General features: G+C 33.7%; 1 protein-coding gene across 9 annotated transcripts in view; it reads left to right on the top strand.

Moving 5' to 3' along the window:
- Window positions 1–16,728, top strand: part of LRRC7 (leucine rich repeat containing 7) — a 519,216-nt gene that overhangs the window by 264,385 nt on the left and 238,103 nt on the right. For all 9 annotated transcript variants that reach the window (XM_051999446.1, XM_051999443.1, XM_051999441.1 and 6 more), the window contains exons 6-7: window positions 8,400–8,489; window positions 13,641–13,697. In XM_051999446.1, coding sequence (XP_051855406.1) covers window positions 8,400–8,489; window positions 13,641–13,697 — 147 coding nt within the window. The remainder of the gene's footprint in view (window positions 1–8,399; window positions 8,490–13,640; window positions 13,698–16,728) is intronic.

The following is a 16,728-nucleotide window of genomic DNA, read 5'->3' as shown; positions in this document are numbered from 1 at the left end:
AAATGGAATCTCCCATCACCTTCTGAAATAAAACTCAGAATGAAAACTCAGGAGAACATCAGGGCCAACATCCATAGCTTGTGACCAAAAGAAAAATACTACAAAAACAAGAAGGAAATAATTCAAATATCCAGAAAGCACAATCGGGATCACACATAAATTAGCAGTGATCACTTTAAGGTAGCAGAAAACATGGAATGAGATGTTCCAAAAGGCAAAACACAAAGGTCTACAATGAAGAATAACTTAGTCAACAAAATTATCCTTCAAGAGAAAAAAATGATCTTCAATGAAATAAAAGATTTTCAAATATTCCTGATTATTTTCTCCTGAGAGGAAGAAAAGAGCTGAAAGAGAACTTTGAAATATAAATACAGAAGAATACTTCTTAGAGATAAAGAAAAAAATATATGAACCATCAGAAAAGAATTTGTAAAGATAAATAGATAACATTCTAATGGATAGGACAGATATTTAAAATGTTCTTATAGAATCCTGGTTTTGTAGTTTGGCATAAAAACAATCAACTGAAACAGAAAACCTATAAATAGTTTTGTTTTATTCTGAAGATGTTACAAGAAAAAATAAAAGGAGTTGGATTAGTACATCACAAAAAAAGAAATATCGGAGAACTTGTTAGGACACACAATCAGACTTTGAAGGCAGAATGTAAGCATGGAAGGAGGAGAGAGAATTATTTGAACTCCACATTCACTGAAAATGGTCAAAAAAGGACAGAATGTACAGAAAGAGACTGAGACAGAGAGACTGGCATAGAAGTAAATTCAATTCAACAGGGGTACAGATAGTAAGGAAAGGAAAATATAAAAAGGAGTGTAAATTTAGAAAGATATTAGTTTTATCCTGATTAGCAAAACCTTAAGTTTGAAGAGAAAATAGTGAAGAGAAAATTAAAAAGGAACAAGAGGAAGATAATAACTTGAGATAAACAGGATTAGGGCAGCATTGAAAAGAAAGGTAGAAGAGAGAATGGAGTGAACTAAATAAATCACTGTCAAATCTGTGAATGTGAATGAAATTAATTCATAAAGCATAAGAGGTTAGTAGAATTAGAAAATAAAATCTAATAATATGTTGCTTACAAGAAACAGATTTGAAACAGATTCACAAAGAATTAAAATAAGGGATTGGAGCAAAATTTATCATACTTTAGTAATACAACCACCACCAGAATAAAAAGCAATATTAGCAATTATGATTTCAGACAGAACAAAAGCAAAAATACTTCTTTTAAAGAGAAATAGGAGAACAATATTTTACAGGAAAATAATACTAATCATGAATTAATTTCAATTTTTAAACATACATGTACTTAATGGACATAGCTTCTAAATTTATAAGTAAATTTAAATGAATTACAAAAGAGAATAAAATCATACTTTCTAAGAGCTAATCAAAGCATTAGCATATAAAGGATTATTACAATTAAATTCACAATGGCTCAACCATAATAGTTCTCAAAATGTGGTTCCCAAATACTAGATACCCCTGATACCCTCTAAAAGAATCGGCAAGATCAAAACTATTTTTATAATACTGCTAAGATGTTATTTGCCCATTAAAGGACTGCTTCCTTTTAGAACTACAGATCTGAATGAGGCCAGATTTTCTGCATATACTTTAAGCAAAAGCAAAATCTCAACAGATTGAAGGCAGAAGCAAATATAAGATTCAACTGCTTTCTATTGTCAGATATCTTTAAAAAAGATTTGCAAAAATATGTAAATCAATGTCACTCTTCTTACTAATTGTTTTGGAAAATATAGCTATTTTACATGAATATGTATTGTTTCTATTAACTATAATATAAATATAATTTTAATGAATTAACACATGAATGTTTATCTAAAATTTATCATTTTTTTTTTTATTTCTAATATGGTGAATGTCAACACACATAACCCACAAAGAAAAAAGCTCTTTGTATTTCACAATAACTTTTTTTAAGAGTTCAAAGGAATACTTAAGACCAAAAGATTTGATAACTATTAAATTCTCCCCCTACTGAAAGTCAAAATTTGCTTAGATATGCTCATTCAAGTAGGTATCTGTTTCAAATAGACATGATGTGGACAAATCCGCATTGCTCTGGAAATAGTTTCTCAAAGACATTTCTTGGCAAGTGAATTAACACCACTGTACTCTAGATTCTTCGCTTATAAAACAAACACAATTTAGTATGACTCACAACTTAAAAGAGATAAACAAAAACCATCCCATTGTATAGATACACAAGTTATATTGGCAGATTTTATAAATTCAGTTATTATTTTTAAATGATGTAGACCACCAATTGGTTTTCTCTTTAGAACAATATGCTATTAGAATGGATGGATAGAAGATAAAGTAAGAGAACTTTGCAAATCCAACTGGCTTCTCAATGCAGCATGAGAGAAACAAAGCCATACACAGTAGACAGCTGTGATCCAATCAAAACTTGATTGACATTTCCTGAAAATCTGTTTTGCACTAAAACTGCTGATGGATGAATCCAGAAATGCCATAGACTAGAATGAAGTTATGGAAAAAGTCATCAACTGTAGATGACTTTTTTTAGAAGACAATTTCTGAGGTCACCATACTTATATGCATAGATTCTACAAATAAGATTTGGTCATAAACAAGGAACTGTTTTCCTATAGCTCAAAGAGAAATCGTTTTTAAAAGATATGGGCATGACCATCATAACCATTTCCTAAGAGAGAGATCCAGGTGGATGTTAGAGCAAAAGAGGGCAATGATGAAAAAAAAAAAATCCAACTGTCTGAACAAAGCATTAAAAAATAAAATGTATTGTGACATTTTCTGCCCCAGTTGTTAAATAAAACAGTGGAGATTTTGTAGTTATTCTCCATTTCTAATGTCTAATTTTCTGTTCATTGTGAACTTAATTATGATAATCTACTATAAGTTAATATTGTGACTAAAGGTATAGACATATGTGTATGTAGGTATAAATGGGGCATTTCAAAAGTCTTAGTGAAGTTTTCAGCTATTAAAGATTAAACTTGCTCCAAGATTCTTGGGGAAAAGGAATTGAAAAAAACTGAGAAACTGATGATTAGAATACAAATGGCATGATTATTTTGTTTTCTTTCTGCAATCTGGCAGAATAGATTCAATCAACAAATAATGTGTTTTTTTTTTCCTGATCCTGCTATGGCTTGGAAATGACAATTCTAGGCTAGAGGATTGTTTTAAGTTTGTGGCAGGATATCCAAATTAATAAATCCCCAGATATACACCTTCCACACATATATGCATAAGGCTGTACCACATATTTATTGTTTGATCACAAGACAATCAATGACATTTTAGTACATTTGTGTATTTTGAAGAATATTTCATTGTGGACTGGTAAGATAAAGACACAGAAATATTTAACTAAAAATAAAGCATGGTGGGAGTAAAAGAGAAAGAGAGATATAATCCAGGCTATTTGTACAATGATAGATTAGACTTCTACTGAAGGGAGCTCAAACATCCAGCCTTTTATTTTTACATATGAGGAAACAAAGACCCAAAGAAGCAAAGTGGGTTGCCCCGGTCCATCTAAGCAGTAAGTAGCTGAGTAGGGTTTGGAAGCAAGGTTCTCTGACTAAAACATTAATGATCATTTTGGTATATTTCATCACCTTATCAAATGAGATCATTTATATGATTCACTCTGGAAATCTATTTCTACATACATACTCCTCTCCTCCAATGGAATGCTTTCAGTCAGGGACTATTTTATTTTTTAGCTTTGTATGCTCAGTGCCTACCATAAAAGAGAAACTTAATAAAATGTTTGTTAAATCAGTGAATCTGTATGCATGTGTGTGTGTGTATGTATATATATATATAGTGTGTGCACTTAAATGTATATGTATAAATATATATATGAATACATGCATATATACACGTGTGTGTATATGAAGAAAGACAGACACAGAAAAAAAAGAGAAACAAGCAGCAAAAAGTAAATATAAGCAAGCCCCCCCCCAAAAAAATAGCTCCTCTATAAGTTCTGGTAATTGCATTAGAATAAGTCCTAAATCCAAGGAAAAATCAAAATGCATCAAATTTCAAGCCCAAGTCAAGATGGAGAGACAAAGAGAGAGATCTGTCACTGATAGAGACAAAGTCTGGCAAAGAAGGTAGCATTTAAAAAATTAAACACCAAAGACTTATAGCCAGTATAATATTCTACTAAGCAGCCATCAGTATAAAGAAGAAAACTTTGAATATGATATTCCAGAAGGCAAAAATCTAGACTTAAAACCAAAAATAATTTACCCAGAAAAACTGTGTATGATCCTACAGGAGGAAAAATGGATTATTAATGAAATAGAGGATTTTCAAGAATCATGATGAAAAGACCAGAGCTTTGTAGAAACTTTGAAGGGCCAAAACAGGGATCAAGAGAAACAGAAACAGGTAAACACAAGAGAGCAATCATAAGAGACTAAATAAGAATAAACTCTTTGCATTATAATATGGAGAAATGCTATGTGTTTCATCTTTATTGCCAAGAAGGATCATAGAGAGAGTCTAATTTAACAAAAGCCTTGGAATAGCTCTGTTACATTTTTGAGTATCTTAAAGAAATAATAGAAATGGAATAGAAGATGAATACAGTGGAGGGAGGATGATGAAGAGGAATTATGGGGAAATCATATCACATAACTATGATATACAAATAGAAGTCTATATAAATAAAGAAGGAGGAGGAGGAGAGAGGAGAGAGTTCTTGAATCTCATTCTCATCTAAACTGATTATATGAGGAAAGGATCTAGATACAATCAGGGACAGAAATATATTTCACTTGTTGAAATAAATAAATCATAAAAGGGTAGAGTTTAAAGAAGGTCTTAAGGGGAAAGAAAGGATAAGAGCCTATTATTGGATTTTGAATGAAGGAAAGAGAAGATGGTCAAGGGGAACAAAGGCAGATTATACCCAACCAAGAGCACTAGGATTGAGCTCACTCCTCTCTTACTATCTTCTTTTCTATAAAGCATGAGAAGGATGCTGAAGCAATAGATGAGTAGAAAAAAGAAATAATAAACACCCACCTATGAAAAAGGTTTTCTAAGAGATGCGATTCTTCAGACATAAAAGAACATAGAAGGTAAAGCTATGTGATCCTTTAGACGTAAAAGGACAGTTAGAGGGTAAAGCTCAAGTACATTTTTTAAATAAATATATAAAGGTCAAAGTGAAAATATCAGATACAGAATTATTTTAAGGAAAATAAAAGGTACAGAAAGAGATTGATATTTGCTATGTTTGATGTGTTGAATCTATCAAGAAGTCTATAGAGACTCTTGGGAAAGCATGCAAAATATAAAGCTGCTATTACTCTTTTTAAAAATTAGTATGCAAAAATAGAAAGAAAGAATGAATGATGAAGGGAAGCAAAATAGAGTAGAAACTAAAGCAAGAAGAAAAACAAACCCCAACATAATATGGCAAATGAATCTAGGGCCTAGACAAAGCTAATTCATCAAAAAAAAATTCTTTTAAAGAAATAGAGAAACAACTTTATCAAAGTTAAATATTATAGACTTCTGGAGATTATTAAATGGAAAAGAAAAAGAATATATATATATTAGCTCCTTATGCCACCTTAACATAAATTGGCAAAATACTGTGGTATAAAAAACAAAAATATTAAACATATATTTTATAGTTCACGAGGCAATAAAATTATATTTTTGAAAAGCCCCTAAAGAAATTATTAAAAATTTAATGGAGACCAAATAACTCAATCCTAAAGAACAGGCAAATCAAATAATAAATTATAGAACCAATCAATCATTTCATTAAATATAATGGGAATTTTAAAACTTTTTTTTTAATTGGGAGATGCAAAGCATTACATAGAACAAAATTTATGTCTCTGAACACTGATCAATAAAAGAGAAAGTACAGAACAACAAATTGGATATAACTACAAAAGAGAAAAACTAATAATTTTTAAAACCTTAAGTAAAAGTCAAAATAGAAATACTGAAAATTAACAAAAAAAATAAAAATAAAATAAATTGATAAGTAAAATTGGGAGCCGCTTTTTGAGAAAAAAAATATGTAAACCACTAACTAACCTGACTTTTAAAAAGAAAGAACACCAGATTACCAGTATTAAAAAAGATGAACTTATGATCAACAAATAAGAAATAAAATAATTGCTTAACAACTATTATACCCAATTTTATATCAATAAAACTGTCAATCTAAATGAAATGGGTGATTATTTATAAAAATATAAAATGACAAGAGAAACAGAACATGAAAAAGTATTGAAATAATACATTTTTAAAAGATATGAATAAGTCATAAATGAATTAACAAAGGAGAGGAAAAAACCACAGGATTAGATAGATTTATCAGTTAAATCTATATGTTTAACAAACAATTAATTACATTATTATACAAACTGTTTGGGGCTGGAGGGAAAGGGAAAATGTATTCCAGTAAATTCCTTCTATTATAAAAATATGGTGCTGATGCCTCAACCAATCAATATAATGGAATGAAACTACTTAAATTAATTTACTTATTCATTTCTATGCCAATTAAATTGCTTAAATATTATTTTATGTAGATATAGAAAAACAATTTTATCTTCAAGAAAAAAGGTCAAAAATTTTGAGGGAATTAAAAAAAAATGGCAAGGAAGGCGGTCTACTACTACCAGATGTCAGACTATAAAACAGTAAGCATCTAAACAATGTTACTAGTTAAGAAAGAGAGAGGTTGCAGTATGGATCAAATCAAATGATCATAGTAGTCTAGTTTGAAAAACCCAAAGATTTAAAGTATTGGAGTAAAGACTTATTATTCAACAAAAAACTGTTCAGAAAAATGGAGAACAATCTGACAGAACCTCGAGACCAGCTTTATATGTGAATATGTGAACTAATAGCCTCCCTAAAAAATAAATGAAGCAATTTACTGACAAAAATAAAGTAAACAAAATACACCTTATCCTTCTGTTGGCAAAAGCAAACCCTTACATCCAGAATCATGTTAATATGAGATTTTCAAACTTTTAAACCTTTTTACACATATATGATGTGATCTTCAAAACAATTCTGCTCAGTAGACACTGCAGGTCTTATTAGCTTCTGTCTCCTTTCTATCAATAAGGAAACTGAATCTCAGTAATGACATAAATAACCAAGTTAACAAATGTTAGGAGCAGGAATTTGAAAGCAGATCTCCCTAATTTGGTACAGTGCTCTCCACTGTACCATCTCCTGAGTTTTTCTGAACATCTCACATTACTCCTCCCCAAGTGACTAGACTTATTCAATGACACTTGAACAGGCCATTTAACACGTCTGATTTCAACATGTCTGCCTCATAATCTGAGCAACATTAGCTCAAAGAAGTCAGTAGAATTTGTGGGAATTTAATGTAAAAGGTTATTTTTGACTAAAGGATAAAAAATTATTTTAAAAAAAGAGTCTCCAGTCATTTACATTATGTAAATTGTAAATTATATATATACATATAATATACATATATTCTCCAGAGTATTTATATCATATGTATTATAAATTATAGATACGTGTATTACATAAATGTTATATATAATATATTATAAATAGTCTCCAAAGCAATTTTTCCTAACTTTTTTTTAATAAAGAAATATATATTTGGTGTCTTTAATGCTTTTTGACTATTTTTCAAAATTAGACCAAAAAGTATCCTAATGCTACCTGTTAAATAGGAAAATATTTTAAATATTTAAAAAAATATGAATGATTGGGGGATGTTGGCCATTTGTTTCATTTTCAGAGTTAGCAATTTTTATTATGATTCTAAGTTTTAATTCTTAAGAAAAGTGATATATAGACTTTGTATATGTTAGCCCCTCTTCCTTCCACTAATTGTGTGTAAAGGCCTTGAAAACAAGTGGTTTTCATTTTTGTGCAAGCACCTAGCACATTGACTACTGTACCATAGATGTTTTATAAATATGAATTGATTAAACTGAATTTAAATGAATTGAATTAAACTGAACTGAAAGAGAAACAGCATTTTCAAAGTCCGGGGAAGTGGTGTAGACTCATCCCTTTAACGAACAGGCCCTCCGCCAAAGTTCCCTAAGTAGGACACAAGAAAGGATGAAGCAGCCTTCCTTTGGCAGGTATATAAATCTCACCCTGTGATAGCAGTTTGGACAAGATGCTTGTCATTTGTTTTAATAACGGACAAAAAGTGGGGGCTCTAACAAGATGCTCGATAAATTCTCCCGTCTCCGTGTGAGCGAAAGAGAGTCGGGAAATTGATCACCTCTCTCGTTTGTTCTTCTTTGAGATGTATATGTTGGTCTTGTTTCTATGGTGACATTGAGGCAATGACCAAACCTTCAATTCCTTTGTAGGCTCCCTGATGGCTTCACACAGCTCATCAACCTGACCCAGCTGTACCTGAATGATGCCTTTCTGGAGTTTCTTCCAGCCAACTTCGGAAGGTAAGAAGCCATGACTTGAACAGATTTAATTTTACTTCACCTTGGGCAAGTACTTCCCCAGAGGAGCCTGGCCCTCTGGAAAGTATGAGTAAGAATAAAAGATGGAAAAAAAAACATTCCAAATAAAGGAAACATTCCTAACCTGTCTTCTTAGCTAGGAATTAGGGACAGTGTCACCTTCATTTTCCCAAATGGCTTCTTCCTTCATCAGGACTCAGCTCAAATGCTACCTTCTGCCGGAAGTCCTATCCGATGCCCACAGTTTTTAATGTATCTGTACCATGTTTTATTTATGTTATATATTCCATCTAATAATATTAATAACTAGTATTTATATAGTATTTTATGTATTTTATTATGTATATAGTATGTAAACATATACTATATAAATATATAATATGTATGATATATAAACATATGCTGTATATGTACTATATAAACATATGCTATATATACTACATAAAGAAATACTGTATATACTATATAAACATTTATTGTATATATACTATATAAATACTATATAAAAATATATTATATATTTATATAGTATCCTTATAACAACCCTGGAAGGAGCTGCTATTAAGCATAAGGAAACTAAAGAATTCAAAGGTTCTATGACCTGTCCAAGATCACAAAACTATCAAGAGTCTGAGATTGGATTTGAACTCAGGGCTTCCTGACTTCATTCTGGTACTCTACTGCACTGCCAAGCTGAGATTATAAAATCCCTGAGGATGAGGGCTCTTCCAGTGTCTACTCTCCACTTCACTGTCAAATTTATTTTTCTAAAACTGGGGTCAACCATCTCAGCCAACTATTCAGTGAACTTTAGGGGCTCCCTATTACCTCTAGAATCAAATAGAAAATCTTATTCGGCATGTAAAGCACACCAGATCCTAGACTCCTCCTACCTTTCAAATCTGACATTTTACTCCCTTACATATATGTTAAGATCCAGACATCTTCTCCAATTTGCCACCTATCAAATCTGGAAGGCTTTGTCCTTTCGCCCCTTACCTGTACCCCCTGGCTTCCTCCAAGACTTGATCCCAATCCTATTTTCTCTAGGAATCCTCCTTCCCCCCCCAACTATTGTCTTTCTCTGAGGTCCCCTTGCAATCACACTGAACGTATGTCACAAAGTAGTCTCTGGGATCAAAAAAGGTACAATTTGTGAAGCACTCAGTCCAGAGCCTGAAACCCCATAGGCTTGCAGTAAGGGCTCACTCCTCTCCCTTCCCTTGTGTGGATAAAGCTACTCCAATTAGACTGTAAGCTCCTTGAGGGCAACAGCCGTCGATTTGTACCCTCCCAAAGTAGCATCTTGCCCGGCACTCAGCAGGACTTTCCCAGGCATTCAAAAACAAAACTGAAATAGTCTGCCAGCCATGGCCATGGAAGGAAGCAAGTGATGGTAGACAGAATTTTACAGGAAAATTAGCTAATTCATGAGTTCCTTTGTCTTCACGCACATTTTCAGTATAGGAAAGCTGAAGGAGAGGGAGAAAGGAAAAGAATAAGCATGTATTTGGCATCTGATATGTTCCAAGCTAAGTTACTTTTACATGTGCTATGTCATTTACAAACATTATCTCATTTAATCTACACAATCATCTTTAGAGGTAGTTATTATTATTCCCATTTTATTTTTGAGAAAACTGAGGCAGAGTATAATGACTCTTCCAGTATCACAAGGAAGTAAATGGGAGTTTGGAGTTGAATTCAGGACTAATGAGCTCTAACTGCCCAGCAATGCCTAATAAATGAGAACTGTACACTTTTCTAAGCCTTTTCAAACCAAAAGGTGCCATAAAAAATGTCAGCTCCTTTAATCACTCTCCTTTTCTCTAATATCCCAAGTTTATCAAATGATTTTTGAATAACTTGTCAGCTAAGGAAAATGTGTGACTTTTTACTACAAAAGTACCATGGCTCCAACGTGAACTGGCACTGCAGCATCAAGTAATAGCCCAGTGTCTACACTTAGGATATCACTGATCTGGGGAAGAACCGGATGAGGAAGCTTCTCTGTCAATGCAGGCAACTGACACTCTGCATTGTCTCCTCTTAGGCATTATCTGTGCAGGGAGCTTCAGATTCATAGAAATAGAAGCTACTAAATCATACAGAAGACTAGGGATCATGGAGGGATGGAGTGATGGAGACAGAGAGACAGGGGGGAGGAAAGAAGAGAGACAGAGAGAAAGGAAGGAGGGAGAGAGACACAGGTGGAGAGACAGAGAGAGATAAAAAGACAGAGACAGAGAGACATAGCTAAAGAGATAGACACAGAGAGAGACAGAGAAGGAGGGAGAGGGAGAGAAGAAAAGGGGAAAGGGAAAGAGAGAGAAAGGGGGAGAGACAAAGAGAAATAGAGAGAGAGAAGGGGGAAGGAGGGAAGAAAGAAGGGAGAAAATGAGGGAGAGGGAAAGGAAGGAAAGAGAGAGGGGGGAGAGAAAGAAAGGGGGAGAGAGAGAGAGAGAGAGAGAGAGAGAGAGAGAGAGAGAGAGAGAGAGAGAGAGAGAGAGAGAGAGAGAGAGAGAGAGAGAGAGAGAGAACACAGCAAAGGGCTGTCGTACAAGATAAGGGCAGGAAGAGGGAGCACTAACAGCAGAGGCACACCTGGAAGACTTCTCAGGGAAGGTGGAACCTGAGATAAGGCTTGAAGAAAGAAGATTCAAGGGTATAAAGGAAGGAATGCAAGGGACTCCCGGACAAGGGCCTTGGACAAATGAGCAGGAATAGAATGCCAAGTGGCAGCCCTGGAGTAGAATCAGTATTATTTTGGGTATTCCATTTGTCTTGTTTTCAAAGGTCTGCCAGGCAAGGAACGGGGAACTCATGTGAAAGAATTGAAATGATGACGGTAGGAAAATTTGAAAAAAGAGCCTGAACCCTAAATAATAAAAATAGCTAATATTTCATATGCATAGACATAGAAAAGTAGATGTGTGTGCAACTATAGGAAAGGAAATGATAATAATAATTCTGCTATAGTTATGTTTGACAGTATATTATATATTTACATATATATACACCCATTTAAAATACATGCATTATGTATAAACACTGAACAATATTGCTTTCCTGTTAGAAATCACTTCCATGTGCATAGCTTCGTTTAAATTCATTTGATGGATATGATAAGAATTATCTTTTGGGGAGAATATTAATGTTCTCTCACAGCATAAAGAGAGAAGATAACACCACTATTATTCTGATTTTTACACCTGGAAATCAGAGCCCAAAGTTCAGGACCTTCCAGCATGGTTTCTTCAACTGTTTTTTGCTCATGACCTCTTTTCATCTGAGAAATTTTTACCCCAGGTGGATAGATGCATAAAATAAGATACTAATAATAAATCATAACTTCATGACCCCCACATTCAATTATCCAACCCCACAGTTTAAGAAGTTTTGCCTTTTAGGATCAAGGGAATTGAAATTTGCGATTGGATACTTTCTTCTTGTAATCAAATCCAGCTCCCTTTTTGCCCTCCTTTTTATTATTAACCTGTTACTTAGGCTTTGGAGAGAAACATTTAGAACCAAAGTTTTTGTTTTTATCTTAAAAGTTTTTTCTGTTGAATCAAAAGTATTTCTGAAATATTGTCACACTTCTCCAATGAAGTTCTCCTTCAAAGCTCCACTGTATTTTTAAAAAGTTAAAGATTCAGATGCGTGCTCCCTTTTGTCTAACCAACTCATTAGTTTAACTTATTATTGCTATGGGTTATCCAGACTCAGTTCAGCTGACCCAGGCAACAGAAGTCTGTTCTTTGCTAATATTGAAGAGTTAAAGGCTGGACTGGGGTGGGGGGGGCAAGAATCCACAGCTAGTGTTTAACTTTTTAATAATTATCTATCAATAATAATCTATCATAGATACTCAGGATTTTTGCTAAATCCAGGCAGATGCAAATAAAAAGAATAAAACAATACTTACTTTACACCTCAAGTGTTACAGATCTGGAATAAAGAAGACCTGAGTTCAAATCCAGTCTCAGACCTTACTAGCTGTGTGACTGGGCAAAAGACTTAATTTATCTCTGCCTCAGTTTCTTCACTTATAAAATGGAAATAACAACAGTCTCCTATCTCCCTAGTGAAGCTCAAAAAACATAATATGTACAGAGCACTTAGCAAGTGGCTGGCACATAGTACGTGCCCTAGAAATGCTCTTATCATTATTACCTCTTTCTGGCTCCTTTTCAAGATCTGAAATTCTACCTTGTTTTATAATCATTTATGTAAAATTTCCTTTCCCTCCTGGATAGTAAATTACCTAAGAGTCCAGAGATGCTTGAGTTCTTGATTAAATGAATGGAATTCTTGTCCCAAACACAGAAATCATGGACTATGCTTTGGAAAACTTTGTGGGGAGGGAAGGAACAGATGTGTCCTTTCATTAGTGAAGGGTTAGGGTTAGTGAAGAAGCTCCCTGTGCCAAGTCACTCTGTGAAATGGAAGTGACTTACCTAGGAGAATTATGTAGCCAATGGCTCAGAAAAACACATGAAATTTCATCAATTCACAAAGTAAGTGATTGCTGGGACCTTCAAGGAGCCAAATCCAACCCAATCATTTGCTGATTGAAGAAAATGAGAGAGCTTAAGTGACCCAAGACACAGTGTACAAGCAGGATCTAAACCTTTGGCTCTGAAGCCAGAGGAGCATAAAAATCGGCCTGATTGGGGCAGCTAGTTGGTGCAGTGGGTAGAGTACCAGTCATGAAGTCAGAAGATCCTGAGTTCAAATCTAGCCTCAGACACTTAATACTTCCTGGCTGTGTGACTCTGGGCAAGTCCCTTAACCCCAATTACCTCAGCAAAAAAATAAATAAATAAATAAAAATTAAAAATTAAAAAGCCAGATTGCCAATCAGAACACTGAGCTTGGAGATCCTATCCTGCAATTGGCTACTCATGTGTCCTAGACAAGTTGGTCAAACTTTAGGAAGCCCCATTTCCTTTACAAGGGAAGTTACTATTCTTCTGGGCCCTGTTGTTGGTCATCAAAAACAGTTTTTATACCATATGACATTGGCCCTTTCTTTCCAGGCAATAAGGGGATAAAAGTCATTCGTGATGACTTTTGACACACTTTGTCATATGATTATATTAAGGATCAACTCTGTCTCTCTTTCTGTAGACTTGTCAAATTGCGGATCTTGGAATTAAGAGAAAATCATTTGAAAACTCTACCAAAGTAAGTGAGCGCATATTTTATTAAAGTCTGATGTGCAACTTTCAAATTTTTGTTTTCAGCTGGTGGGAGAAATGACAATCTCTGTATATCAAGGTTGGGGGATTCATTTTCTCCGTAGCATTTCAATTTCAGCTTATATGCTTCTGAAAGAAGGATTGAATTAGTTTTCCTAAATGTTGTCTGCATGGCCACTTATGAAGTTCAACAGACTAAATCACTGAAAATTAAGAATTTGCTTTGCCTTTCCAGTCATGAGAAGGGGAAAGTAGATGAGCAGAGCTTAGGTTCTTCATATAGTTACAGACCACTGTAAGTCTTTTAGTCTCAAATGCCTTATATCATCCTTGGAGTATATAATATGCCTGAATTTAAAAAAAATAAATTTATCATTTTTCAGGAAATGCATCAAAATCCATCATTATTTAATCCCATTTTAAAATAGGATCCTGAGGACAATTACTCTCAGCTCTGTATTTACAAATATTTTCAAAATATCACAAATTTTATTTAAAGGAATCAAAACAATATTTTTTTTTTATTTTTACAAAACAGACATGTTGAAATCATAGGAAATTTATCCTTTCTTAAAGTTCTGCATGCATAAGAGTATAATCTTCTACAATGGTCTATAATGAATAAATAAAAACATTTATTAAGCACCTATTGATGTGCAAGACACTATACTTAAGCATTGGAAATAGAAATAAAAAAATTAATTAACCCTGATTCTCAAGACACACAAGACATAGGGAAAGTTTCAGGCACAAGTTAGATTGGAAAGGTCCCATGAACCTCAGGGGAATATGCAAAGCAGATTTCCATCTGCTTTCTCCTTCAAAATCATTCCAACTTATAAAATCATATGAGTTTTTGATGCAGAACCATTGTACTGGACGGGTGTTTGATAGCAATGATTTTTCTTTCTGGATCTTCAGTAGCTGGTGGTCACACTTGCAGGGGAAGCTGCCATCTTTACTGTGGCTGTTTCCTAGGGGGGCACTCGGCTCAAAGTCTTGAGATTTCCGAGGTTTGGGGGATTGGCTATCTCCACTTGAGTTTTGAGGGGAGATAGTGATCTGGACAATGGTGTGAAATGGATCATAATGCTTCCCATGTCTCTCCCAGGGTGGCTAGACTAACTTGTCAATTCTATCAGAGGCACTTGTTGGAAGTTGGTGGAATTGTTGGCTTCTCATGAGCAGTTGCATCTCCAGAAGCTGGCTGTAAAGATTGGATCCAGTCTAGGAGGTGCTGTCATTCCTAGGTCTATCTGGTGTCATTTGGACAAAAGTTGCTGCTGACAGGGATGGGGAATTTCCATAATTATTAGAAGGGAGAACATTACAAGTAAAACAAACAAAAATGAGTCACTAATTTCTAAAATTTGAAAATAATTTATGATAGGATGATAATTTTTTCAGAATAAGATGAAAATATTGATTTTATCAGGTTGATTTCTTACTTGTGGTTCACAATGTTTAAAAATAAAAACATTGTGATGTGGGTGGTCATTTTGCTTTTGCATATTCTTTAAACAAAACAGCTTCAAATTTATTAGAAGTTTTTTCTTTCACTCATAAGACAATAATATATTTCAGACATATTTAGTATGTGGTTTTCTATCAATAACTTAGATCTGTAAATGTGAAACTAGTTTTATACAGCAATGAGGGGCAGAGACAGGAGTGGATATGGGTCACACTCAAGTATCAACCTTCTTTGAGTATCATTACTGCCAGTGTTCCATCTCTCACTCTTTTTTTAATGAATCTTTCCAAAAAGAAAAATGTCAGAGAAATAATGTCAGCAATGGGGAAAGTAATGCTGGTAATGGGGGCGGGGGGCCACTCTTCTTGACTTAGTCAGAAAGTTGGGGACATGAAGAAACTAAAGAAAGTGATAGTTACCTCTCCTCAGTTTTCATTAATACATACTCTAGTGCATGAGATAAAATGGAGCATGAGCATATTACATGGTTGTGGATCTTGGCCAGTCCTACTGGGCTTATACTATTTATATTTATGTCCAAGATCTTTGATTAAACACCATTCCTAAGCAATGGTATTTTTACAAAGAATGTGAGCATGGTTCTTTAATTAATTGAATGTCTATAAATACTGTGGGTAAATCATGTTTAGGATTTTGAATTTTGTAACAATACTCATAAAGAAAGCCAAAAACTTAAGTAAACACTTGAAAATATAACCTTATATTTGTTCACCTTGAGATATTTTGTACTTTCAACGTAAATGTGTTTTATTTTGCTGATAGAAGGTTTTACGTAAATTAGAGTTTTAACACTAAAGAAATGAGGGAAGTTCAGTAAAATTTTTATCTTTGTAGAATGAGAATCATAGAGAAATTGTTTTTAATGACTCTTAAGTATGTTTTCATGATATCTTTTCATTATATATGAGTCCCCATTTCCTATTGTTTTTATATAAAAAGTACTTAATAAATGCTCATTGGATAGCTTCTTATTTACTATTCAAAATGTCACCTACAGCTGCATTTTCTAAAAACATCTTCTCTTTTGTATTCTATGGTTTTCAAAGAAAGTCAAAGTAGAAATAATTGGAGAAATCATGATTTTGTACATATTGATGGTGTTAGAGATAAGTTACATAGAATAGCGAATAGAGAATCAGAATTGGAATCAGAAAGGTGGATTTATATTCTGTCTCAGAGACACCCTAACTTTAACTGTGACCCTAACCCTGGGCACTTCACAAACACTCAATGTTTCAAGTAATTCTCTAAGAGATGCTTATTTCTCTCTGTGGGTGAAGAAAGCTTCCATGCTAGAAATTCCATACAGTAATGACCTCACAGGTCTGGACAAATAAAACCTCAAATTTGTTATATTCAAAAGTACACACACACACACACACACACACACACACACACACACACAAAACCTATTTATGCAGTAAACAGTGCCAAACATCAAACTTACCTTTTGAAAATATGGTAAAATATTTTATAGGATCATTAAAAAGTATTTTTGTGTTAAAAAAAAAAAAACTATTTA

This window comes from Antechinus flavipes, chromosome 4 (assembly GCF_016432865.1).
Source record: "Antechinus flavipes isolate AdamAnt ecotype Samford, QLD, Australia chromosome 4, AdamAnt_v2, whole genome shotgun sequence".
Lineage (NCBI taxonomy): Eukaryota > Metazoa > Chordata > Mammalia > Dasyuromorphia > Dasyuridae > Antechinus > Antechinus flavipes.
Note: the sequence above shows the minus strand (reverse complement) of the source record. Positions and strands in the feature narration are given on the sequence as shown.